The sequence below is a fragment of the Lampetra fluviatilis genome, chromosome 10 (assembly GCF_964198595.1).
Source record: "Lampetra fluviatilis chromosome 10, kcLamFluv1.1, whole genome shotgun sequence".
In the NCBI taxonomy this organism is placed as follows: Eukaryota; Metazoa; Chordata; class Hyperoartia; order Petromyzontiformes; family Petromyzontidae; genus Lampetra; species Lampetra fluviatilis.
The window spans coordinates 11,921,754-11,947,500 of NC_136284.1; the positions used below are offsets into that span (position 1 = coordinate 11,921,754).

Consider the following 25,747-nt stretch of genomic DNA (forward strand, 5'->3'; position numbering starts at 1 on the left):
CACGTGTACGTGTGCATTCTATTTAGTATACCGTGTTTGTTGCAACGAAGAAAGACCTGAAATGTGAACAGTAAAATTGTGTTTGTCTTCTGAAATTATGAATTCCGGTTTCATTGCAAATTTTATTTCACCACAATTTGTTCCAAATAAGCTTTTAAATAAATTATATGTTTAAATTATGTTCTGTGTTCATCTATTTTTACATGAAGAGTTTTACTTTAGCGATGTTCACATATTGTACGTTGGTAAATTTCCAAAATACAATAATTTTACGTATAGGGTTTTTTTTAAATTGTGTATCTAAATCGTGACCAACATTCACACTGAAATGGTATTAATTTAACCATCAGTAATGCAAACGCCCAGTGGGATCATACCCCGTGAGCACTAACGTTGTTAAATGTTGATTGGCCTCTGAGTCATGCTCTGGTTAATTACATTTTTCGCTGTTTGTCAGTCAGTTTGTATGAGCGTCTCGGTCACAGCGACCTTACAACAATTTCCTCCGCCGTAGACACTCGCAGTGGCGGACGTTAATTGTATCCGAATGCATTCTCACAAAGGATAAAATTAACCGCCTCCGGTCTGACTAATTAGTTTGCGGTGAATAATGAGGCAGGCTAATGCTTGAGTGAGATCCATTTGAGTCCCAAGACGGAGGTGTTATTGACAGAAGGCATTTTATCTTGCCAGAAAGAAGCATCTTGAAGTGGCATTGTTCCAGCAGATTTTTACAAAATGCTTTCGTTACGCCACAAATGTTGTTTAATATGTTAACTTTGGGGAAATGTTTCTTTTTTTTAACGGTAAAACATGAAAAATATTTATAAAACAAATTTTCTAAAAGTGTAATATAATTTACAATTGTTTTGTAATGATATCAACACTACCCTTAGTTTCCAAGTGTTTCTTTATTTACGTACTTACATTGTTGTGTTTTGTAATATTATATTTCGCCTCCAGGTATGCACGATCATATTTTTCCACTGCTCATGGGTGAAAAAAATGGAGCAGTGTCCATTGGCAACAAAAATTAGATACTATATACAAAACATATTACATCAACTTTTCGTATTCTTTGGGTCTTTCGGTAAAGTCATATAGAATATTTTTTTTTTACAAAAAACTACAATGACGATTGCTTGTGTTGCGATCGAAACGTCGTAGTTTTTTGTTGTTATTTTTTTTTGCTCTACGTAACTTTACCGAAAGCCTAAAAGAATATGAATTCCTGCAGTAACGAAAGCTTTAAGTCAAGAATCAACTAACCGATTTGCATAAAAATATGAACTTAATATACATGTGCATTTTTTTCATGTACATGATGCAATTACAATGACTATTTTGCTTAACATTTAAGCAAACTATGTTGCATGAAAGGTTTTAAGTATGTAAAAAATATGTATTCACAAGTAAAAATTATGTTATGGTTTGCCGTAAAGATTCTTAACTATGTGTTTCCATTTCATGATAGCTGCTGCTTAAAATCATATTAGTATTTTTCGTTTGCAATATCAAAATAAGTCACTTCAGGCATTTCTTCTTCCAGTTATATTTAATGTCACACACCTGTAATAACCTGTGAAACCCTTAATTAGTATCGTGGTTATTGTTCTACCATGCTGGCTCCCTCATTGATCAATTTACGCTGTTTTAAAGAGTAACTCTTGGGATTCTTCAAGTTGAGTCGTTTTTTAACAAGTGCAGGGTTGGGGGAGGGGGGTTCTGAATATGACAGTTCTTATTAAACTGTCATAATCACACTTATGTATTGTCCTCGGCAAAGTTTAGCACTCAGCTTGCGCACATCTAAATGGAGAGTTATATTGTCAAATCTCAGAAACGCATCAGAGTCATGGTCGTTAGATTAACTCGTTCGAAGAAAACAGTGATCAGTGTGGTGTGCAAATGAGGGGAAATGTTTCGCTTAGATAACATGGGGATTTGTCGATAACCTCAGCATTGTGGATACAATCGTGCTTTAGAACAATTTCATATTTAGTATCCCTGCCTTGCCAAATCTCAAGTGCATTATTTCCCCTGCAGGGAATTAATGTATCTGTAAAAGAGATTAATATATCTCAGTCCATCTCTATCTCCATTATAATTTGTTAAAATTTACTAGCCAATGCGTAGGCCACATCAACATGCCTTTGAAAGATGTTAGGTGGTAATAAACTCTTATTATGCTATTTACAATTTAAATGTATTCATGAACTGTAAAATAAATTCCCTCTGTGCTCTGCTTTCACCAAATTAATAATGTGTATAAATATGCATATAGGTTGTTTTTATTGTCAATATATCACATAAAGTGGTTTAATAAAAGCCAAAATATTATGGTTGACATGTACGGCAAAAGCTTTCATATCTATGTTCACAACTACAATTCAAATTAAGTGACTTAATAGTTCGGTGTAATAATTATTTTTGTGCCGTGTTATCAAAAAGTCTAAATGTGTTGCGTGCGACTTCAACGCAAAATATCACGTACGGGCAATGATCTGGTCTCAAACGTTGAATACTTTGTTTTAACTTGGTCATTGTTCTCATTAATGTGGGAGGGGTTGAATAATGATTAATTTTGTTTTATTAAACAGTGTTCAACGATCCCCACATGTTGAAGGTGAAAACACAGGCAACAGAGACAGAAACATTTTTGGTAGAAACACAACGACACTTCTTGGGTGCCCCGTGGACTGTTCTGCCTGACTTCCCACCACGAAAATGTCAAGGCACGATAATGAGCTGTAAGAGCTTTCTGGCTCTATTTACTATAATGAGGCCATGCATTTCCAAGGTTCAGCAATCCTAGACTCTGTCTATCTGCCACTCTCCCACTGAGTCACCATCCACAGTGAGTAAATATAAAAAACGCATATACATCAACGTTTCAGAATGCTTTATGATATAAAAAAACCGACCCCAGTGTGTATATTCATTCGACCCACATTTGTGTTTTGAGAATAGAAAGTGATGCGATATTGTTGAACTTTTGGTGGCCACCCTTCATAAAAAAAATAGATAGGAATAGAGTTTGCCAATACAGTGTCATGGTGTATGTTAGTGCCTTACTCCCACTTCACGCAAAACTCAATTTTCCTCTAAACAGCACGGCTTGCTTTTAGCGTAGGGGTGTTTTTTGTTTCATTTCCTTGGAAGAGCATTCGCGGAATCTGGATAATTGTGTTGTACTTGTGGGAAAACAATGTATTCCACTGCAGCTAAAAGCGCGTGAAGAGCTACAACGCCTTTGTCTATTATGCAAAAACCGTCAGATGTTGCTGAAGGAGTGCATTGTGCTTCTCTTGCCTCACCATACAAATGAATGAGAGAAAATGAGACCTACTGACATGCAGTAGTGACATTAATGCATTTTACATCCTGTGCTATTCCTCTGTGATGATCGCTTTTTCTCGTCCTTTACAGATTTGATTGAGCTAAAAAAAAACACACCATGCGATGAGATTAATGCTCCAAATGGTACAGATAAATGTGTTTTCAGCACATATTATGATCAGGAACGTGAATCCGCAAATTAATTATTTACAGTATTTGAATAATACACAGCTGATATCAGTGCTGCGTATTATTAATTTGTATGCACGATCATATTTTATCCAAACACATTTACAAACCACGGCTTGACTATGCGTGCACATACATAACCCCTCCACCACCCAAGTTGTCATGTGGCCCGATATGCACCGTATATATTCTATGTCTATTGTGATTCAGCTCATCTTAACACTCATCAGCATTTTCCATGTCTGCCAAGCATTCTGTGTAATTGAAGATATTGACGTGTACAAAAAAATACCTGTGCGCACTGCACATTGACTCAAACTATTAAAGGTGCTAAAGACCTGCAAACCTTCTGTGGATTTGCCATATACAGCCGAAACATTTACACCTTGAGTCACTTTAACTCAGTCCACTCACAGCTTTGTAAATCAGCATGCCGCTTGCTGGCCCACACTAAACACTGCTGTGTGTGCGTGTGACAGTAAAAACGAGGCTCTGTAGTAGAGGGAGAGTGAAGATTGCAAAGTGTCCCGCCCTTGAGAGGAGACAGCTTGATGCCTTATCTGCGTTCAACTCTTAATCACCCTACGACATTGCCACCAAGGTCACCGTGTGCCAAATTAACCACCTGTTAAAAGCAATTTAAACCCAAAGGTACTCTTCAAATCGCTAAATTGCTGAAAACGTGTGTACAATATTCTAAAAGGTGAATAAATAATTAGATCAATGCATCGGTAGACGAACGGTCAGGGAGATATTTATGAAGCAAGAGACACACAGACACTAGTTACTAGGGGTGTCCAATACCATTCCCCCATGTCTCCCTCCTGCCCCTATCCCAGTCATCATCTGTTCTCCTAGTGCATCAGCCCACCGTGTATGGTATTTAGAGATTCTGTAAAAAAATATACAATAAAACATTGCATTGTATTGGAAATGTATCTATCACCCACATTGATCAATGCGTTATTCTTTTCTGTTTAAGATATACAATCTCATCACTCTCACTCTTACCCATGCCCATTAATTAAACATGCCTGTATACCGTAGTGATGGAGCAGTGGTGCAGTGCTTCATGCATTGCTCCGTGAACCCAGCAGCCTGAGTTTGACACCTGGTCAAGGTTTACATCAGTGGCGAGCGATATTTGAGCCAGACCTGGGAATGACATCTTCACCAATCCGCACTGGACCAGAATTGAACTCCCATGAACAACACTGCATGGGGAGGTCTTCTTCCAGCCATGGATTGATACACAGCTGTATTTTTTTTTATTGACCATAAGATTGATAACCTTCTCAATGGGTATCGTCAAGCGTTTGCTCTTCTGATAATGCAAGCACGTCGATATGTTAAACAAATGCACATTGCTTTGTTGGACCAAACATACATCTCTAAAATGTTAAAAGATTTCATGGTTTGATATTCATCGTGCCACAATCATAATTGCCTGCACCTTGCATGGATAATTTATGAATATCCACTTTGGTCTAAGAATAACGAAACATTTTTCCGTGTATATCAGCTGAAGAAGTAAACATGGGAATTAGAATAAGATGTTTGTTACCCGTTGGAAATCTTTAAAATGATATTACCTATCATTCAAAGGAAATAGAGCAATAGGTTAAACTATGCAAGAGCAGCAGAGAAAAGCCCTATCTATTATACTTCACTTCTCTGCAAAATGGGGCAGCTTTTGTGGTTGCATGTTGCTTGCAAAGCATTCTATCCTGTGCAGTCCACCTACTTTAACCAGCAAAGTAAAAACTAGCTCAGGCTTTCAAGGCAAAGGAATTGCAGACTGACATATGAATCTTTCATTAGTGCTAATTTAATGCCATCGACCTTTAGAGTATACACACTTTCCTCCGTGACTTGTCAATCTCTTCTTCTTGCATCACACCCATACCTCTATACTTTATATTGCTCCCTTCACAATTGCATTCTCCTGATATAAATATCTCCTCCAACATCCTGCACAACACAAATGCCTCCCCTATCTATTTTTGTCTCTGTTTCCATGTTGTTCTGGTGTTTCATTTTTATTGGCTATTTTCATTTGGCACATGGGTAACTCGACCTTTCTGGCACGTTTCCTTTCTCTCTTATTACCTTTGTTTTATCCCTTCCATCTGTACTCTCAAACCCCTATAAAGCAAGTGTATGTTTGTCTTCCATTCGCTATAATCACTCCCTTCTGCACACACATACATCCCTACTGCATCCTCGTGCCTCATCTATAATTCCAGCACTACTGCAAACGCTCTCAATCTTTTCCGTGATGCCATCCCTCACCACTGCCTTCTCATCCCTCCCACCTTGCAGGATAATCCTCCTCTCTTGCATGAAAATACTTCCATCGCCTCCCCTGTACACTCAACCGTGCCCCTTCCTTCTCTCGTGCTGTCCCTCACTTCTCTGCTTATCTCTAAACTCTTTTTTGCACCTCCGATTAGCATGGTTGGCTGCATACGCTGCAAAATAAGTTCAACATACATGCATACAACCCCATATTGATCACATATCGAAGAAAATCAAATGAAAAATAGGATTTTTATGTAGAAACAAACATTGTTTTCCCATTCGATTACGCCTGCAAACTGTTGAAGCTACGATTCTACCACTGTTTGACTCCGGTGATGCCGCTTACAGACCAACCGCTAACGAAACACCCGGCGGACTAAACCCTCTGCCGCTCGCCGCATTTTATCGTTTATCCGCAATGCACTGGTGACCGTGTTCCCCGTCCTCGTGTCGCTAGGGTGGCGACTGTGGAGAGGGCACGCGGGAGAGGAACCTCACGTGCCTGGTTCACAACGGCACGGAGCAGGACGCAGGCGTTGGGAATGCGGTGGAGGAGGAGCTCTGTGCAGAAGCGGAGCCTGTGCTGGGTGCTGATGAGCAACCAGCCTTGCGAGTGCCCTGCAGCGTCCCCTGTCCAGGTTGGAATTATTTCCTCCAAACATACGAGTCGAATGGAAAGATGCCTTGCGAACTTGCGAAGAAAAAAAATTAACCCGTAAAAACAAAGTTTTTCACTCTAAATCCTTTATATGTGTAGGGGTGTTAGAGAGAGAGCCGTTATGCATGGCAGCTTATGGGAAACAAACACAGTGGGCGGGGCTACGTGAGTGCACGGGGGGGGGTGCTCTCAACGACGTCCGCACCAGGCAGCCCGGGGCCCCACCCCTCAGCGGGGGTTGAGTATAAAGGGGGATGTGTCAGAGGGCTCGGGGGAGAATGTTAAAGCTAAACCAGTGAAGACCGAAGATCGTCTAGCTAGAGCCCTGGACTCCACTGGGGCGCCGCCCTTGTCAGGGCCGCGCAGGACCGAGCCAGCGGCGTGGTCCCGAGAACCAGAGCTAGTGCTCTGGGACTCCGGGTACCGTAGCCCGACTTACCAGTGTCGCGCCAGACAGCCTCCCCTAGCCCGTTAGTGGAGGACTAGGAGGTAGGTCAGAGATAGCTAGCAGTGTATTCCCAGCTAGCCGGGTGAGGGGGCCAATACCCCCTCCAGTATTGTATGTCCGCGGTTGTGACAACTGTTGCGGAATAAATGTGTACCTCAACCCCGGGTGTCCAAGAGTCCTCAACGGTATTACATATGCGTGGCGGCTAGAGTCCTCCTCTCGTCCTCTGGCTTGAGATGGCTGCCACCTATGGGTCAGATGATTGCCTGCCACCATTAAGCAATTGGTAATTAAATTTAAAAAAAATTCCTAAAAAGTGTAAAGTTATGGAAAAAAAATTTCACGAAAATAAATTGTCACGTACAACGAGTCTGTGTGCAAAATGTCAACTCGATTGGATCACGGGAAGTGGGTTAAAAAACGACCGAAAGATTTGGCACGGTCGTAAGCGCGCAAGCAAGCAAGCAAGTGAACTTAATATAAAGGATTTAAAAATAAGCTTGTCTGTGATTTAGATCCAGAGGAATGTTTGTTTTGCGAGGCTTTATACTTCGTGGTTGGGTTTAAGCTTTTTGGCCATTTAAAGCCATATCTCTGGTTCAAGTATAATAGTGTGCAAAATGTGTTTTGAAGCATTAGTGTTATGATTGATGATAATGGCGATAAAACAATTGTGTACTTTAACTTTTCAAAAATGTTATCTCCTTGCAAAAATAATATCCCTTTGCCAAATGCGATGGAAAGTCACTAGCTAATATGCAAAAAGAAAATGCACGTAACTTTAAAACATACATTTTTCTTTCTCCCCAAACTGTCCTTCCCCTGTCCTTGTTGATCCTGTTTTTTTAAATATATCCTTTCTGGGTAATTACAAACCTCATTAGGAGATGCACATGATGTCTTATGATTGTGTATGGTCAAGTGTTATGCATCATTTGAAGTTGTGGTCACCGACCCTGCACCTCAACTTGTGTCAGAGCCATTGATTTTTAATATTTGATTTGAAGTTAATTAGCTCTGAGTAGATATGCAACATAACCTCGGAAAATATGTCGAGGAAAACATGTCCGTGACTATCCATTCTCCCACCCGAACTGACCCTGTTCCTGCTAAACAAAGTCTGCACGTCATATGCCAGCAAACACAACGCAATTAATCATGATGTATTGGTCACATCACAATGTAATTTCAATTAGACTCTTAATTTTTTATTCAGCGACACTGTAGGAGTTGTTTGAATGGCCGTGGGTTTTGTAATTTGTGCAATATGTATGCTACATTCGATTTTTTATTCATCAGCAACTATTAATTGACTAATTACCTTTTGCACCGTAAAACATCTCAAGTTTGCACGTAAATATGAAAGACGTTTTACACATTGTCTGTAGACAAATAGTGGCCTTCTGATATTAATTGCATGCACAATTAGATTTTTTATTAACAAGCTCATATAACATTCCTTAATATTTAAAACACATTGGAAGCAATGGCACGTACAGCAATTCTGAACAGTTTGATAGCACTTCATATGATTTTACTGGATATAAAACTACCGTAGAGTATGTTATGTTTTACATGAAAATTTAAGCCATCATTTAGCAGTGCATTGATTGTGGCTGATGACGATGAAAATATTGTGCATAACTACAACATAATGATTTAAAGCTTTCGTGACTGCAGGGATTCATCTTCTTGGTTCTTTCGGTAAAGTCACGTAGAAGGGAAATAATAAAATAATACAAATAAAAGATAATAAAATAATATAATATTTTATTATGAACCAGCGATTCAGCAGTGTTCAACCCATCGGCAGTGTTCGCGCGGTTGGGGGGGATGTAAAACAAAAAAAAAACATTTCAGGGAGGTGCAGAGGCTATGGCATGAATACCAATCGAGAGCCAATTTCGATCGCAATATGAAAAACAATTGACTCAGAGGCACGGACATATAAGGGTGCGTTCGACGGGCAGGGTAGCTCTGCCGTGGTGCTGCGAGGCAAGGCAGAGGTTTAGGCTCTTGTTGAACGGTCCGTTTTGGAGAGGGCACTTTTTTTTTTAAGCGGCGTAGACAAAATTGCACGGGCACGCTGAAACATTCTGGTGGGGGTGTGTCGCGTTGCTTCGAGACGGCAGACATTCGCTGCAAATCAGATGGTGAAGCATGTCTGACACGTCGAGCAAACGCTCAGAGAGGCAGCGCCTCAGACCATCAGCTCCTGTTGCGATGCGCTCTGGGCTAGCAGGTCGCTTTGGAGCGCTCTGTGTGTGTATTGTGGCCTTAAGTTATCTGGGGGCAATAAGGGGATGTGGGTTCTGAGGTAGGGGCTGAGGGAACTGACAAGGAGTGATGGGAGTGGGAGAGGTGTGGGACCAGTGGTACGTTTATAGGAGCGGTAGTGCAGCAATTGGCACGCTGCACTACGAACTTGGTTCGATTCCTGCTCACGGACAACATCAATGATGATTATCTGAACCGGTCCTGAGTCTTCCCTAGGTCGACTCAGCCTCAAATGAGTACCTGGTGCGATGTGTGAACATTACTGGCTACCCACCGCCTCGTGTGCTGTGTCGGCCTTGGTAGGTGCTCGTTTAACAGCACTTGCTCCAACAGTCTGTTAAGATTATATGGGGATCTTTGTCTTTTATGTATGTATGAAATGTATGTTAAACTTCTTTTGCTCTGTACATTGCTAACCATGCTAATCGGACGTGCGGGGGAAGGACAACAAACTAAATATGAAGAGCAGCTCTAAATAAAGTAGTTGAGTGGTCTTGATTGGGACATGTCATACCGCTTATCCAACATTACTTCATGTGAGGTAGTTATGTTTTTAGATGAATAGTAAACACAACCATCATTTTTTTAAATTGTGTATTCGTAGAGTTAGACAAAAATAATCGATCCTAATTTCCTCAAGTTAGCTGCTGAAAGCTGACCATTGGTTTCATTGTTACATTCTCATTCATATTGCGATTTATAGGTTATCTCATTGTAAATGAAAAGACATCAGTGGATGTGTTAATGAAACAATATTAATATTTTCGCATGCGATGTGTTATTTGCAACGTTTAACTTCATATGTACAATACAATATATAGATTATAAATTTGACCACATTTCAGGAAACATTGGACATATTTGTTCCGTAATAAAAATCTTGATTTTGTAAATCCCCTTTCATGCCGAAATCTAACGCACTGTACAAGAACAATCTAAACTCCCAATTCTGAATACATTTTTAACTAAACACAATAAAAGCTGATAATAGCAATACTATAAATTAAATGTAAAAGTGTCGACACAATTTCTGATGTGGGGGGTGGATAGCAGAGTTCCTCCATTGTCTTGGAGCATAACAGCTGAACGCACGGTCACCTAGCATTCACCTCTTTGACGTTGATATGGTGAGTATCCCCGAGTCCAGAGAGTGCAAATTGCGAGGGGAGGTACGGCGTGAGAGCAGTTCACTGAGGTAAACAGGCGCTAGACCGAGGCAATCAGTCACAGGCAGAAGAATACACATCTTGAGCTTGTACTTGAACAGGGCCCAGGGAGTGGAGAGCACAACACAGCTGAGAAGGAGTGTTTCAGATTATATAGGCAAAGGTTGACCTGGGTCTTTGAGTGTTTGTGAATAGAGTGAGATTACGGGGAGAGGTAGGTAGAGCCGAGTCCATGGAGCATCTTGAACTTGGTGATTGCGATTATGAAATTAATTTGGGATGGATAGGGTGTTAGTGGAGAAAGTATTGGGGTGATGTGATCCCATTTATGGATGCAGGTGAGAAGTTTAGCAGTGGCCACAAATGATAGCTCAACGAAGTAGCTCATCATGTGGAAATTTATAGCAACCAAATACTCTAAACGCATGTTGACTCTAAATGTAGAGGTAAAAACTGGACCTCGAGAAAAATCCACGCAACCACGGGGAGAACAAGCAAACTGAAAATATGCAAGGGTCGGAATCGAACCCACGACCTTCTGTATACCAGGCGATGTAGTTAACACCCTTACTCACCATAGTTGAAAGCAGGGATTAGGGTCTTGGTGACAGCTGGTGTAAATAAATGGCAGATGTGGGAAATGGTTTGCAGATAGAGGCACAAGGTCCTGCAGTTTGAGAAATATGGGCTATACAATTAGGATTTTTTATTCCAATAACTACATAAATCAGCATATTTGGCAGATTGGAACCAAATGTTACTTGAACTGTTGATAAAATAAATAATGTTTAGGAAATACTTTTTTATGTCTTTCATTTATAATTTCACATTGTTAATCTGACTTCAGGGAATTTCCTGGCATGATTGCAAAATGTTAATTATGAACAAGGCTTAAACAAAAAGTTTTTTGCCACAATCTTGTTAGGGGACATCAGTGAAAATGTATTCATGGGGCAAATTAAAACAACAATGAATAATTGGCTTATTTTCGCAAACTTTATTGTTTGTTTCCCCTGTTTAATATACTGCATGTGGAATTTTAAATGTATGCAGTAATGCAGCATGTGTTCTGGCCGAGTGGTACAGGGTAGTGTGCACATTTGCAAGTGTCTCTTTTCAAATTTGTGTTGGCACACTTTCTCGTCATTATGCTAATCAATAGTTTCATTTTGCAGAGCATTTCCCAATGAAACACATGGGAAAATATAGTTAACAGTCAACAAATGGTTTCTTGGGAGGCTTGCTATACATTGTTAATGATAATGATGATATGTGTATGTGCATATATAAAACAAAAGTCTGTTATTTAATACATGTTTTCGCGTGTTGTTTACTGTTAGGTTATTAAGAAGTGTCTATATTGTTGACTCAGGTCTAAAATGTCTACCTTGTGCATGGACAAATATCCACACTTGAAGACAAAAGTGGCCATGCATGGTGCTGGATACATCAAACCATGTGTGCCATTCCTGCCTTAATAGCTTCTTAAGAGCAGAACTCGCCTTAATATTTGTGAGCGTTGTCACTTTTTGGAGATAATGGTTTAAATATAATTATGCATTTTCCGTCTCATTACGATATGGTACTTTGTGAATTCAATTTGTTTCTGTTGACACGTAAATTCTCGGCTGGGTATAAATGCCCCTTAATTGAACTGAAAGTATTCCACAGAGTAAAAAAATTCGACGTGGCAATGCTCATTATTAATGATGGTGATGATTAAATGTTTGATAAATGTCCCCTTGACCTTCCATAGGTGACTGTCGTTTGAGTGACTGGTCAGAGTGGGGCCCATGCCAGTTGACATGCGAGGGAAGCGTGTCGCTGGGAGGGGTTGGAGTGCAAGCTCGGTCCCGAGCTGTCATCGCCCTGGATGGAGGAGATCAAGACTCTTGTCCTGACCAGCCGTGGGAGGCCCGCGACTGTGACGGTTCGATTTTATCTCACACACCCACGCAATAGCCAGCATTCACAACCAAGCTGTGTTTACGTCTCCATGGCACTTGTACAATGATATATATACTCTGAAGCCATGTGCAGTGGCAAGTATTTTCTGGCTGGAGGTCGGCGAAGAGACCCAGATGTTATGGAATAAATAACTTAGGTAACTGGCAAATGCATTACCCATACTCCCCAATGTGCCAACTTGCTGTGTTTTAGTCACCTGATGCTCTGCTCATTGTTGTGAACATTGCTTCTCTGTTTTCTTTGGTTCTTTCGGTAACGTCACGTAGATAGAAAAAAGAAAAGTAAATTAAATAAAAACTACGTTTCGATTACAACACAAGCGATCGTCATCAGGAGGAAAAGGGGATAAGACCACTGAAAGCAACTGTTTTCAAAGGTTTAAAGATGGGTGTGGCACAAGCGTACTGGTGTCAGAACGAAGTGGGCGGGGCATATGTGCTCTGGGTCAGAGAGCACCAAGTTGAAGCACGGAAGGTGACAAGGAAACATACAACAAGTTATGACTTAAAGTGTTTGATGATGTCCTTCCAATGATTGCCGAGTTTGTACCCATCCTCTCGGTTGAAATTGTGTCTGTGTCTGTATATATGGATGGCTTCATGAACGAATCTTTGTTGATAGCCAGTGGGCCTACAAAGTCTTAGAGAAATCAATTGCGCGTGAGCCAACTGCATTAAAATAATGATCAGCCACGGCTGCTTCTCTGCTTCCCGTTGTTTTTGGTGTGTGGTTGCTTCTAGATGCCTCGTGGCATCTTTCACACACACCCTCCACAGATGTCAATTTTGATGCCATATCCATGAAGCCTCTTTTATGCAGCCAAACCGAAGCTGCGTATGCATGTGGTGTTTGGGCATACAGATTATATGACCAGGCCAGCGCAAATAGTGAGAATAACCCACCAATGTTTTTCAAATATCTAGAGCTCCTCACATAATCTAACTTTTAAAAAACCCAGCTTGGATGAACTCAAAGGCAGTCTAAATGTTCCAAGCTGTTACAGTTGGTCATGTAAGGTGGTCCACACACATCTCAGCATACACGTGTATCATATCTACTTCTGTATTGTAAATCATTCATTAGTGTTGTACCAGTCTAAAGGATTGATCACTTTATAATACGTATCATGTTGATAAAAAAAAAATAAGTTACTCCCTGTAGCCATTCCCACCTAATTTCAGTTGAATATCAAATATAGTTAATTTACATTTTCTGTCTTTTTCACTCCATAATAGTAAAATATAGAGGTTCATCTTCTTGGTTCTTTCGGTAAAGTCACGTAGAAGGGAAGTAATAAAATAATAAAAATATAAAACATAATAAATAGAGGTTCACCCTCAAGGCACTTGAACTTTTACGAGAGAGCACATGCAGCTATTTTTGGGTTTCTTTTTAGTAATGGCACAATGCACTCTATGGGGTCCTCATGTCTCTTAGGTGCCTTCTTGGTCTTGTGTTGACATTCCATTACCTTGTTCTACAGAGGGAAGCTGCTACACTTATGAGTGGAAAAGCAGCCCCTGGAAGGGAGCTCAGCGGCAGGTGTGGTGCGAGCGCTCTGACGGCGTCCACGTTACAGGTACTGACAAGTCCATTCTGCAGCCGCGCAAGCAGTGGGAGCTGTAAGCGACTGTTAGGCTTTCACTGTCGTTTTTACTTTCACAAAAAAAAGTATCACAACCGCTACATTTGCTGTCCAAAACACTGCCTCTTCTATCAACTCCAAGAGCTTACTTTCTTTATTTATATCACCCTTAACAATGGAAGTTTCTTACATCCCACCCCCCCCACCTCTATCCTCCCAGCAGCATAAATGGGTAAACCAGAGCTCGCAGATCAGCAGGTCACTCGTGGTGGGATAAAGTGTGGGCGCTCTCGGGTCTTCCAAGATGTCGGACCAGTGTGGAAGAGAAGGCCAAATACCCTCGAATAGAGGCCCTTCCACCAGCAGTTGCATGAGCAATCAATTGCAGGGCTGCACCGTTACCTTTTTACCCTTTTGCCTTTTAATAATGGAAATACATTCTGAAATTGATCCTTGAATAGCTGCAGTATTTCGCTCCATTGAAATGTGAATTACATTCCCATAAACACTTCCGTCGGGTATATTGTATGGAGTGGAGTCGCATTGGTAGCGCAGAGCTGAGATTGATTCATAGCCATGGATAGCATCAGTGGCAAGTGATATCTAAACCAGCCCTGGCCTTCCCAACGTCACTAACCTAACCATACCATTGTGGGGAAGTATGGTCAAACAACTCCCATTACTGGCACGACGACACGAGGTGTATATCCAGCAGGGGATCAACAAAGGCCTGTCATTTATTATTTAATTGGTTTATTACGTGCAAATTAACAAGGAACATCTGTTCACATTACCAGCATATTTGAGCAGTCATTATATTATAGTCATTATATTGGTCTTTAAACGGTTGTAAATTATTTGGCATAGCCCTTACATTTCCAATCGTGTGTAATACTCATTACTGTACAGAAGTCTTTGCCTTATATTAAAATGATGTCGAATTGTGTTTTTGTTGCAGGAGGATGCTCACCAATGACTCAGCCACAGTCAGTGCGAGTGTGTGAACCTCCTTGCCTCTTGCCAAACTCCTATTGTGCTCAGGTAGGGAATGATCACGGGTATTGGATACATAGTCTTCTTAAACCACGTGATAGAACTGCCATATAGTAGTTCTCATTACAGTGCACATATTTGAGTATCTATTCCTGTCCTTTCATAAGTGCTTAGGATCACTTGTTTTAACTCGACAGATACGTTTTCGTATATTCGAATTTTTTATGTATCCAAATGCAGTAGTGGCTGATGATAATGATAATGACCATGACATTCAACTTCTAGAAAAGACCGAGAAAAACCCAAAATCAATGTTTTTGACGTCTTCATTTAGTTTGGGACTAGTTTTAATTTGTAATGGTCATTGTGAATCATTATAATTAAACTGAAACTGGATATTTTGGCCAGGCTATATCAGCCACATATGTTGATACATTTCAGAAAGCTATACATGTGCAGTTTTTCAAAAAAAAATGCCAGTTGCCGACATGTTGCAAGAGTCTGCCAATGCCTGACATAACACAAAGGTAAACCTTTATCCTGACAATATTTAGTTCTTAAATCCTCATATTTTGTAAAAAAATAAACGAATAAAGGTGCAGCCCTAGAATATATTGCTTTTCCCACTGCTGGAAGAATGGCATCCACGACGGGGAGCTCTATAGAACCCCTCTAGGGCGTATTTGGCCTACGCTTCCACATTGGCCAGACATCTTGGAAGAGGTGGGAGCGCCCACATTTCATGCCACCTCACGCGGCCTTACTGCTTGACTAACTGTGGTGTATCTATTTTTACTGCTGGGGGATTTTAAGAAACGTATGCAATGCGTCAACTGCCATGCCGCATCGGACTGTCAACCTCTGTATTTAAAATCCAGCGTAACTAACCATTAAACCGTTGCATCATCCCCCACGCCTTCAAAGGGAAGGGTAAAAAGAACTTCGTCAAGAATGACCAATGTCCAAAGCGTCTTCCGTCTTGTGCAGGGGGGCGTGTGCCGGTGTGAGGAGGGTTACCAAGAGGTGATGACTCCTCGAGGTCTCCTGGAGCACTGCAGCAAGGTGCAGCCCAGCCGGGATGGGGAGCCCCCGAATGAAGGGCAGCCGGCCACCCCGGACCACGTGCCTGGATGGGAAAACACCGATGACCCTGGGCCGAGTGAGGTGTTGCGTACGTGGACTCTGCAGCCTTATGGGCCAGGTAAACATCTTCTGTTTTTATCATTCACCTTTTCAATGCGTTGATTGTTTGATGGGCAACAAGCACTGCCATAGCACTGTTGAAAATGATACACTCCCGTGTGTAATTTTCAACAATGGTCCCGAGTCATTGTTGACAATAACTAATTGCTACGGCAGTGCTATTTGCGACAGTAGCTCAGGATCACCAAAACAAATTTGCACTGCCTCGCGCTGAATTCACTGGGGAAACACTTTGACGTGCATTTCACTCAGTGTGTGCGCGTGAACACTTAGAATGAGAGCAACGAAGGCATCCAGACCAGGTTATGATATTATGATGGCAGCGGATATGTTTTGTCCAGGTGATTGCACAGGTAATGCTACTTAATGTGCGTTTACATTGCTGCTGGACTTTTTAATTTAAATATTTGCCTTCCCAATTAAGCTACAATCGTGCTACCAGCCTCGTGTCATAAGACAAATACATTTACATTCAGGACTCCCAATAACATAATGCATCATCACCCAACGTTTAAAAGTTGCCTGTGCAAGATGAGATCACACAATGACTTTTAAAGACACATGAATTGCCCATTATCTACACGAAGCAGTATATCTTACCAATTGTTATCGAGGTGTTGCATCACATGGCAGAGTTTACAATATGCCAAACCAAATTCATAATGCAATGTCTCTGTGTATAGTCATTTGTAAATAAGTTGACATATCAGCTCATTGCACTTGAGGGCCAGGTGTAATTACAATTCCAGTTCAGCACTCTGAAATGTATCGGTCTCCGGAAACACCCAGCAATGTTGTTAAACTTGACCTGATTTATTGCATTTCCCACAACACCTATATTTATTTTTAAAAAATGCCGTCTAGCAGTATGGAAAACGTTTTCAAAATGGGAATTCCATCTGATTAAAATGCGATTGATTAAATTCTTTACAAAAATCTACAAATAACTACCAGAGGGGGGAATTTTTTACTGTTTCTGCAAAAAAGCCATGCTTTTCTTTAATTATGCATCGTTTTTACCACGAGGCCAAAAGACCCATTTTTGACCTTTGAATGCTGCAGTTCGTATGCCCTCTCAACCACTACCTCCTTGGTGCAGCTCTTCATGTCTACCAGCCCTGTCAGTTGTAGACCACGAATAGATTTAAACTAGCCATAACGTGCATTACCGACATCTACAAACTGGCACACACGGCCATCTGGGCTAAACAATTTCAGGAAGGCATGGGGTATGCATTCAACCATCTGTAGTATCCCAGAATAGAGTTGAAATACAGTGGTGATGGGAAAGAATAATGCCACTTAATCCATGTTCGGCTCGTGGGGCTTCCCAAGGACGGCGCTGTGTGTTATTTCTGAGATTCACAGGGGGTGGGGTAACAAGACTATGCTCTGCTGCCCTCATACCCACGGAGTTGGCTAATGACAGAAAGCTCTCCCACTTATTGTCTCCTCCTTCACATTTTAATTCCTCCAAATAGAAGTAGGGATTTACTTCACCCATTTGTTAAAATTTGTAATTGCCAAAAGCTCTGTGGAACTTTTATGCACTTGCCAATTGCTTCAGAATAATTTTAAGAGTAAAAATTGCAAATTTTTGCACATCCCGGCTGCTCCTAAACATTGAAAAAAAATGTGCTTGCAGCATTTGAAACCTTAAATAATGTGTAATTATATCCTGCCCAGTATAAAATGTTGGTGTGCTTTGGAAAGTGGCATTATTTGTGCCTGTACTATATTAACAACATTGATTATGACAACGTCTATAGTGCCGTAATATGGGAAGCCATTACAAGGGCACTAAAATACAAATTCGCCAATGTGTTGTAGAGAAAAGGGCAATTGAACAGATTTTTTTCTAATCTCTCTGCATTGAACAGATTTTGAATTACGGTCCTATTCTGACAGCTTTCCTCTTGAAGTACATTTATAGAGCATTTGAAAATTTCACTGCAGTTGATTTACTAACAAGCCTTAACATGCATCACATTACCCTCATATGATGTGCTGATATGCATGAGGTAATCAATCTGTGTAGAAACATAACACTACATTTTTTGTGCTATATTCCAATTTTCCCAAAAATGGATCCTGATCATATATCTATTTTAAACAGCGCTTGGAATGCAGCTGCTTAATTTTAAGATAATATTTGCTTATGAAAGATTTTGTTCAAAACGAGAAAAATTCTACAATGCCCCGTGTGCTCAAATCATTAAGGTCACGTCTACCATGCAATATACTAAATTGACAAAATGTCTTCCAGTTAAGAGAGACACATTTTTAAAATGTACCCATAAAGCTGAACTGCACATCGATAACCACAATGCAGACATTGGAGGTCATATTTTATTAAATGAAGCATAGTGATAGATTTTTTATAGTGTTTTATGTATGTGTTTCTTTATTTTGTTTCTTGCATTCTTTTAATGATCCACAATGATTGTAGATTAACACACCCCACATAAAAACGAGTCATGCAATGAATTGAATTGTCTGATTGACAAAGTACAGTAATTTATGATATGAAAGATGAGGCCGAGTAAATTGTAGTAATTTATTACTGTAATATTTCAACTCCCAAGTTCTCTCTAGTGGATTAATCTAGACTAGCCTCTACAATACTGGCATTTCCATATATGATTGATTACTGATCAGTCATTCTTTATAGAGCACTACGTATATCGTGGAACACAGGTTTGGTGCATGTCATGGTCACTGGAGTGATTTTATAATTATCTCAGAGACTAGATGAACCTTAATGATTGCTTACGCGATTCTTTGTGTGACACACGTAAAAAAAAAGCACGACTCTTGCTGATTAACTAATATGTATTGTGAATTTCCAACCACTGTGTTTCCCAGATGGCAGGTTGAGGACTTGGGTGTATGGGGTTACAGCAGCGGCTCTCGTGCTTCTGGTTTTCATTATTTCGATGACTTACCTCGCCTGGTGGGTGGTCCTCTTTTTCATTTCCACTTCTCAAAACATTTACACATGCACACACCTGCCATTGCATTGAGCATTACAGTAGTATTACCTTCCATACGTGTATATATATATATGCCCCATTTCGTATTCATGGATAGATCAGCTTTAACTAAAATATTTTTACGTGTATCGTCATAGGGACATTGCTGCTTATACCAAGTTACTCATAGCCAAACTCAGACATATAGTGGTCAGAATTCAGCATGACGTGTTTGTGTACAATGCACGGTGCATTTTAATATAAAAATGTTCACATATGATGGAGATACCGTAGTGTTTTCCCAGAAAAAATAAACACCCACCATTGGTCATGGAATTAAATTTATAACCCCCAACGCAGTAAATACTAGAATTATATTTTAAACACTTATTTAGATGTATAATGATGCTATGCCTCTTCTCGATATGCCTAATCTGTATAAAATGCACTTTAAATAATATATATACAATTTCAAGGTCTCATACCATGGGGAAATTGCCTTGATTTTGATTGTTTTCATGATTTGCGTAAGTTTATAGTTGTTGCACACACTGCTGCAAGGTACAGCAAATTAATTTTGAGTGATTCATATCGATGGTGAGCATTTATAATTCATGTTGCAAACCGGCTTGTATGACTCCCTTATTAATGCATTTGTGTTGCTCTGTTGATAGCAAAAGACCCAAACGACAAATGCGGCGTGTTCCAAAGAGGAAGCCTCTGCCCCTGGCATACGATGGGGATGCAGACCTTTAGCCATGGTGTCTTCAGGGACAGCAGATTGTAGTCGCTGGATAAAGATACAATTAAGGGATTTGGCAGCTGAAAATTCTGCTGGGATGACTCGGAAGTGAAGACCTCTGTCACCTGGCACAACTTTAAGGGCCTTCAACGGATCTCATTCTTCAGACGTCATGAAAAGAAACTGCCGATCCTGCAGCATCCTGGTGAAGTGGTGTGACAAGTGTGTGTTCTGTCTTTTCTTGTCAGTGGGATTATTTTTCATCCTCTATTTTACTACAAACAAGAGAAAGGACTAAAGCCATGTGTAAAATTATGGTAAGCAGACCCCGACGGGAAGAAGATTATTTGATATTCTCAAAGAAGATGAAAAATACATGTGATTGAGACAAAGGCTGTCGTAACTCAAAATCCAGTTGTGTTTAAATCAGCATTAAATGGCTGAAGGCTGCATTCTTAGCTGTAGAAAAATCCATAAAATAAGTCAGAAAAACCAATAACAGAATATGAGCTGCCACAAACCTTAATTATCTTTGCAGATTCTGCTTGCATTTTATAATGAGACTTTAAAGATGGACTCTTGTTTCCAGAACACTTGAAGCAGACGTACTTTGTCAGGTTTGACTGCCTCATTTCCATTTAATTGCTCTGTTCACAGTTTCAGTTAATCCCTAGTGATATGCCAGCCTTGGATGAGCAGAAGGCCAGCTTTCCAATGTCAACTAATTAACTGCAAATGCAGGATAGTCTCAAATGTTCAACACAGATCTCAACCGAGGACTATTTACAGACAATACAAAATGGTGAAAATGGTCAGCTTATTGCACTACGTTAGTGCAGTCTTGGTTTGACAGTCACAAACGTCCTCTCGGAGCTCTTTACAATGCTGCCCATCTGCAGCGAGAGAGTGCACACAGGACTACAACAAACAATCTGGAAACACATCAAGTACTGTATGACGGTTAATGCTTCGTCTCATCATAGTCCTGTGCTGCACATTTATTCTGCTGGGCTCCATAGAAAAGGGTGTCGTTGTCGTCATTGTATTCTATTGGCTGCCATGGATATATTGTTTCTGTGTCTCTGATGCATACATATTTGCCATTGTCGCAATGTGAAGGGTTGGGCATTGCCTTAAGAGCACCATATGACACTGTTACATGTGTAGTGATGTACTCACACGGACACTCTTAGCTTTTCTCCTGTGTCACTTTATTTTACCTCACATCCAGTGTGGATGCTTCTCACTTACACTAACACACACACACCCTTGTTCCGAACTCCCCGCTATACTCCGCTAACTCTCTCACTCTATACTCTGCTAACTCTCTCACTAAATACTCCGTTAACTCTCTCCTGCTTCCCTCACACCTCCACCCTCGTCCCCGCCCCCAGCAGGGGATCAACCAACACTGCTGGGGAGGACGAGGTGAGGAGGGCGAAGTCCCAGGCGTCTTTTCCCCAACTCTTGTGTCTTCATCCCTTGAGTACCAACCAACCAACTTCCCATGTTGCTCCTCACACTCTCTTATATCTCCCTCTTCATTAGGGGTCCTCACTTACCCCCAGTTAAGCTGGTGCCTCCTCGGCGCCTCCAGCACGTGCTCTCTCTTATCGTTTCCATCTCCCGCCTCTCCGGCGTCTACCCTGTATTCCAACGCTTTTCACCTGCTCGTCCCCAGATGCACCCGCTCGATTCATGCTTCTCCCCCTAATTGCTGCCACCTCTCTGGCGGCTGATCCACATCTTCCCGCTTACACCTGCGTGACCTCAGTTGCACCCTCTCTTCGCTAACCCCCCCGCGTTACACATCACCCCCCCCTCCCCCGTGATGAAAAAACCCAGCCATCCCGGCTGACCTCATATACAACTCTAGTAACGCGTGAACCCGTGACACAGGTAACAACAAGAACCATGAGAAGAAGAGAAAAAAAAGAGTACAACAATAATAATAATTCTTGGGAGTGTAAAAGTGCAGTCTGTTCCGCCAAGGATAGAATGGCGCAGCGGTCCGTGGCGCCGTCAATCCTATATTCCTCAACGGAACGTAATTCTCCGGGAGTGGGTTCCTGCGGCCGGCCCGTCCCCGGGAAACAGGTCCAGCACGGCCGAAGGAGGAGAAGGGCCAGAACTGGACCAGGAACGATGTCCCTTCCATGGCGAACGGTGTACTGACGGCGAGTCATGTGGGAACGTAACTGTCATAACTCTCGGGTTAAACGTAACTTTCCAGGTCCAGGTTCAGCGGCGTCAGTGGCTACGCTGTCATTCCCTTAGATCTCTTGCGTTTCACTTGATGTGAGTCCACAGAGTTGTCAGTTTCAAGTTTCCCCGCACTCTGGTTGAACTCCAAGTCCAGGTTCAGCGGCCACCACCACCAGCAGCCAGAGTTGGTCGTATACGCACCACCACGTGTACACAGCTACTAGCACTGCCACTACTACCACCAGCATCACTACCACCAACACTACCACCATTCGCCGCTACACATGGCCCATCAACCTGCTCCAGAGGCCAAGGTGACGCTGGCAATGAATGGAAAATAGGTAACGAAATGAAGGTGGCCGATGCACTTGTGTCGAACAACACCCGGACCTGCACTCCCTGGATAAGGCCTATTACATCTGACGAACCCGCCGCGGCACCGACCACTCGATAGGCCAATGCACACCACTGCTCAATGTCCCGCAGTCCCGCAACCAACGGCCCAACACGGCGAGCTTCCGACGTGACGGGATGAATAGTAACAGGGTGAATAGACGCGAGGTGCGATGTGGATGAGTGATGGGAGGAAAACGGCCGTGTGTATGGTGCGTCGTGACTCGCCTGCTGGTCCTTGGGAAGAGGAGGTGCTGACACTAGAGATTGAGGGGGGCCTGGGCGAACCACCGAAGCGAAGACGGCAATTCCTGGTGATGTGTCCCGTCCGGCCTTAGTTGAAGCATGCCCGCGAAGAGGGCGCAGTCGGCGGGGCACTCCCTGGTGTCCACTCGATCGGTGGCCAGCTTCCTCGCCATTCTCCTCGCCGTTGATCTTGGGTTCAGGATGCATACGCTGAACTGCCATCGCTGGACTCCAAGTCCCATTTTTCATCAGTGCACACCATCGCTGCAGGCCATCCTCTTAGGCTCAGGTGAGCTTGTATATTTCGAGCGACTTGGAGGGATGTGATCGTCTGCGATGGCAAGGACAATGCCAAGCTCCCTTGCCAGCGCGAAGAGCCGCTCTAGGGCGAGCGAGTCGAGGGCAGCTCGATCCATGGAGGGTGGGCCACTTGTCCAAGAGAGGGCTGCAGAACACCAGGGCCATTTCAGTGTCCCCCTGTTTCTGGAGCAGGAGTTTTGTACGGATATTTGATGAGGGGTCAAAGATTGCTGCCATCGCGGAGCAGGCGTCGGTGAACGAAGAATGATCAGCCTCGGGGATGAAGTAGAAAGCGGCCAAAGAATCATCATCGAGGGCCGTCAGCAAGGCCCGTAGCACCTTTTCTGTAGACCAGTCCACCGAATGATATGCAGACTCAAAGCGACGGCGGAACGCCGTTCAATCGCCCCCAGGCGCAAAGAAAGCGCTGACCGGAGGCAACCGGCGCATCTGAGAACGCTGCACAGCAGGCGAAGCAGCCATAGAATCTGGCACGGTCGCTGAAATGGTGGAAGCCGCTTCCGCACGTGGAATGGCGGGAAGAGTCGGCGCATCCGCCAGCGCAGCCGCCAAAGTCGTCGCCTGAGTTGCCGTCAGCTTGTCGAACAGGTAAGTAACCGCTGACAGCGTCCTCTCCATATGGGCAGCGACGTCCCACCAACCCTTCGTTGTCAGACGGACCGGGCTTGCCACGCGCTCTCCCTCTTGCGCCGGTGGCAGCAGGTCCTTTGGGCCCGTCAGCTAATTTGCAGTTTCAGGGGCTGTGGCAGGAACGATGTCTCCGTCATTTTCGTCATCGGAGAAGTCGACGGGTAGGTTTATTTTCTTAGCTGCTTTCTTTGACATGACGGCGACGTAGGTTTTTGACAACTTCTAACACCAAGTTTAGTAATGTACTCACACGGATACTCTTATCTTTTCTCCTGTGTCACTTTATTTTACCTCGCATCCAGTGTGGATGCTCTTCACTTACACTAATACACACACCCTTGTTCAGAACTCCCCGCTATACTCCGCTAACTCTCTCACTCAATACTACGCTAACTCTCTCCTGCTTCCCTCACATCTACACCCTCGTCCCTGCCCCCAGCAGGGGATCAGCCAACACTGCTGGGGAGGACGAGGTGAGGAGGGCGAAGTCCCAGGCGTCTTCTCCCCGACTCTTGTGTCTTCATCCCTTGAGCACCAACCAACCATCTTCCCGTGTTACTCCACACACTCCCTTATATCTCCCTCATTAGGGGTCCTCATCCCCAATTAAGCTGGCACCTCCCCGGCGCCTCCAGCACGTGCTCTCTCTTATAGTCTCCATCTCCCGCCTCTCCGGCATCTACCCCGTGTTCCAACGCTTTGCACCTGTTCGTCCCCAGATGCACCCGTTCGATTCATGCTTCTCCCCCTAATTACAGCCGCCTCTCTGGCGCCTGATCCACGTCTCCCCGCTTACACCTGCGTGACCTCAGTTGCACCCTCTTTTCGCTAACCCCGCGCGTTACGCCACTACACATGTAATGCACAAGACCTTTTTAGTATGGTCGTAATTACTGCTTACATTTTGTCAACTGTTGTATATTTCGGGTACCGCTCAATGTTTTGCATTCTGATCTTGGTTGCTGAGCAGTGCAAGATTCAAATATATATTGCTAAAACCATTTTTTTAAATCTGAAACTGACATTTAAATGTTGTAACTATTAAGGAGAATGAAAGTTCATAAATTATTCATTTTTATTTAGCCCTCTTGCAACGTTACGGACAATAAAAACACAAGAATACTGTACTGTATTCACCACGTTTGACAGTTCATAAAAATGTAAACCACAAAAACGTTGAATGTTGTTACTCTGGAGCTGAATATAACATGAGATTATTGGTAATGCATTGATTGAAGTTATATCTTTATTACCATCCATGGTCTCATGTTCTGTACCATATAAATATCTAAATTCTGTTGATATATTTTTTATCATGTTTAATTTATATGTGCTGTACGTTTAAATGTGTGAATAATTGTTCCAATCTTAAATATTGTTATTTTTTATGTATTTTAACATTTGTGCAATACATTTATTTTCATATATACAAAGGGAACAGTTTATGTTTTGTATTTATTTAGTTTTGAAAGGGACTTTATTGGTGTATTTTTAAGACATGGCTATGGTATAAAGTAAATCATTGACTTCTCATTTATATATGTTCAGCTATGTACTGTGAATACTTTAACTGTGTTATGAATGACGTGTTAACTTAGGTAATGTTTAAAAATAACAATTGTCCAAATGGCTAATGTTTTAAGTAAAAGCTTTTTTTCCCAATAAAAGTGTGTGATGTATATTTTACATTTTTACGGACTGATGGAAATATCCATTTTCCGTAATTTGATTCAATTAAGAGGAAACTAATGGGCTGGGCAGGTGGAGGAGGCACTCGGAGACAATTATGCGTCATTATTCAGTGCCGAAACTAATCAAGTATGCTGCAGAAGAAACTGGACAATGCATATCAATGGGAACTTATTTTATTCGAGTATGCACATGATCGGTCATCTTACACATCACTGCCAATATCAAATCTCTACAGCATCCAAACAAATAAACCATAGTTTCCAAACACTTTATGTACAATTGCACCTGACAATAAGATATCAGGTTCAACAAAAATAAATAATATTTAAAAATAAACTTTTTTTTAAAACACGCTTTAATGAAATGTACCGTACGAGTAATGGCAGAACTCCACGACTCCAGGAAGTGGCCCCGAAGCT

At 42.0% G+C, this 25,747-nt stretch overlaps 1 protein-coding gene across 1 annotated transcript in view; it reads left to right on the forward strand.

Moving 5' to 3' along the window:
• The window catches only part of THSD7A (thrombospondin type 1 domain containing 7A), a 337,784-nt gene extending 312,423 nt beyond the window's left edge, over window positions 1–25,361 (forward strand). Inside the window, 7 exon segments of the mRNA XM_078860548.1 lie at window positions 6,287–6,467; window positions 12,135–12,308; window positions 13,830–13,925; window positions 14,890–14,972; window positions 15,912–16,125; window positions 18,993–19,080; window positions 19,774–25,361. Coding sequence (XP_078716674.1) covers window positions 6,287–6,467; window positions 12,135–12,308; window positions 13,830–13,925; window positions 14,890–14,972; window positions 15,912–16,125; window positions 18,993–19,080; window positions 19,774–19,855 — 918 coding nt within the window. The 3' untranslated portion in view covers window positions 19,856–25,361.
• Window positions 25,362–25,747: the final 386 nt, after the last annotated feature.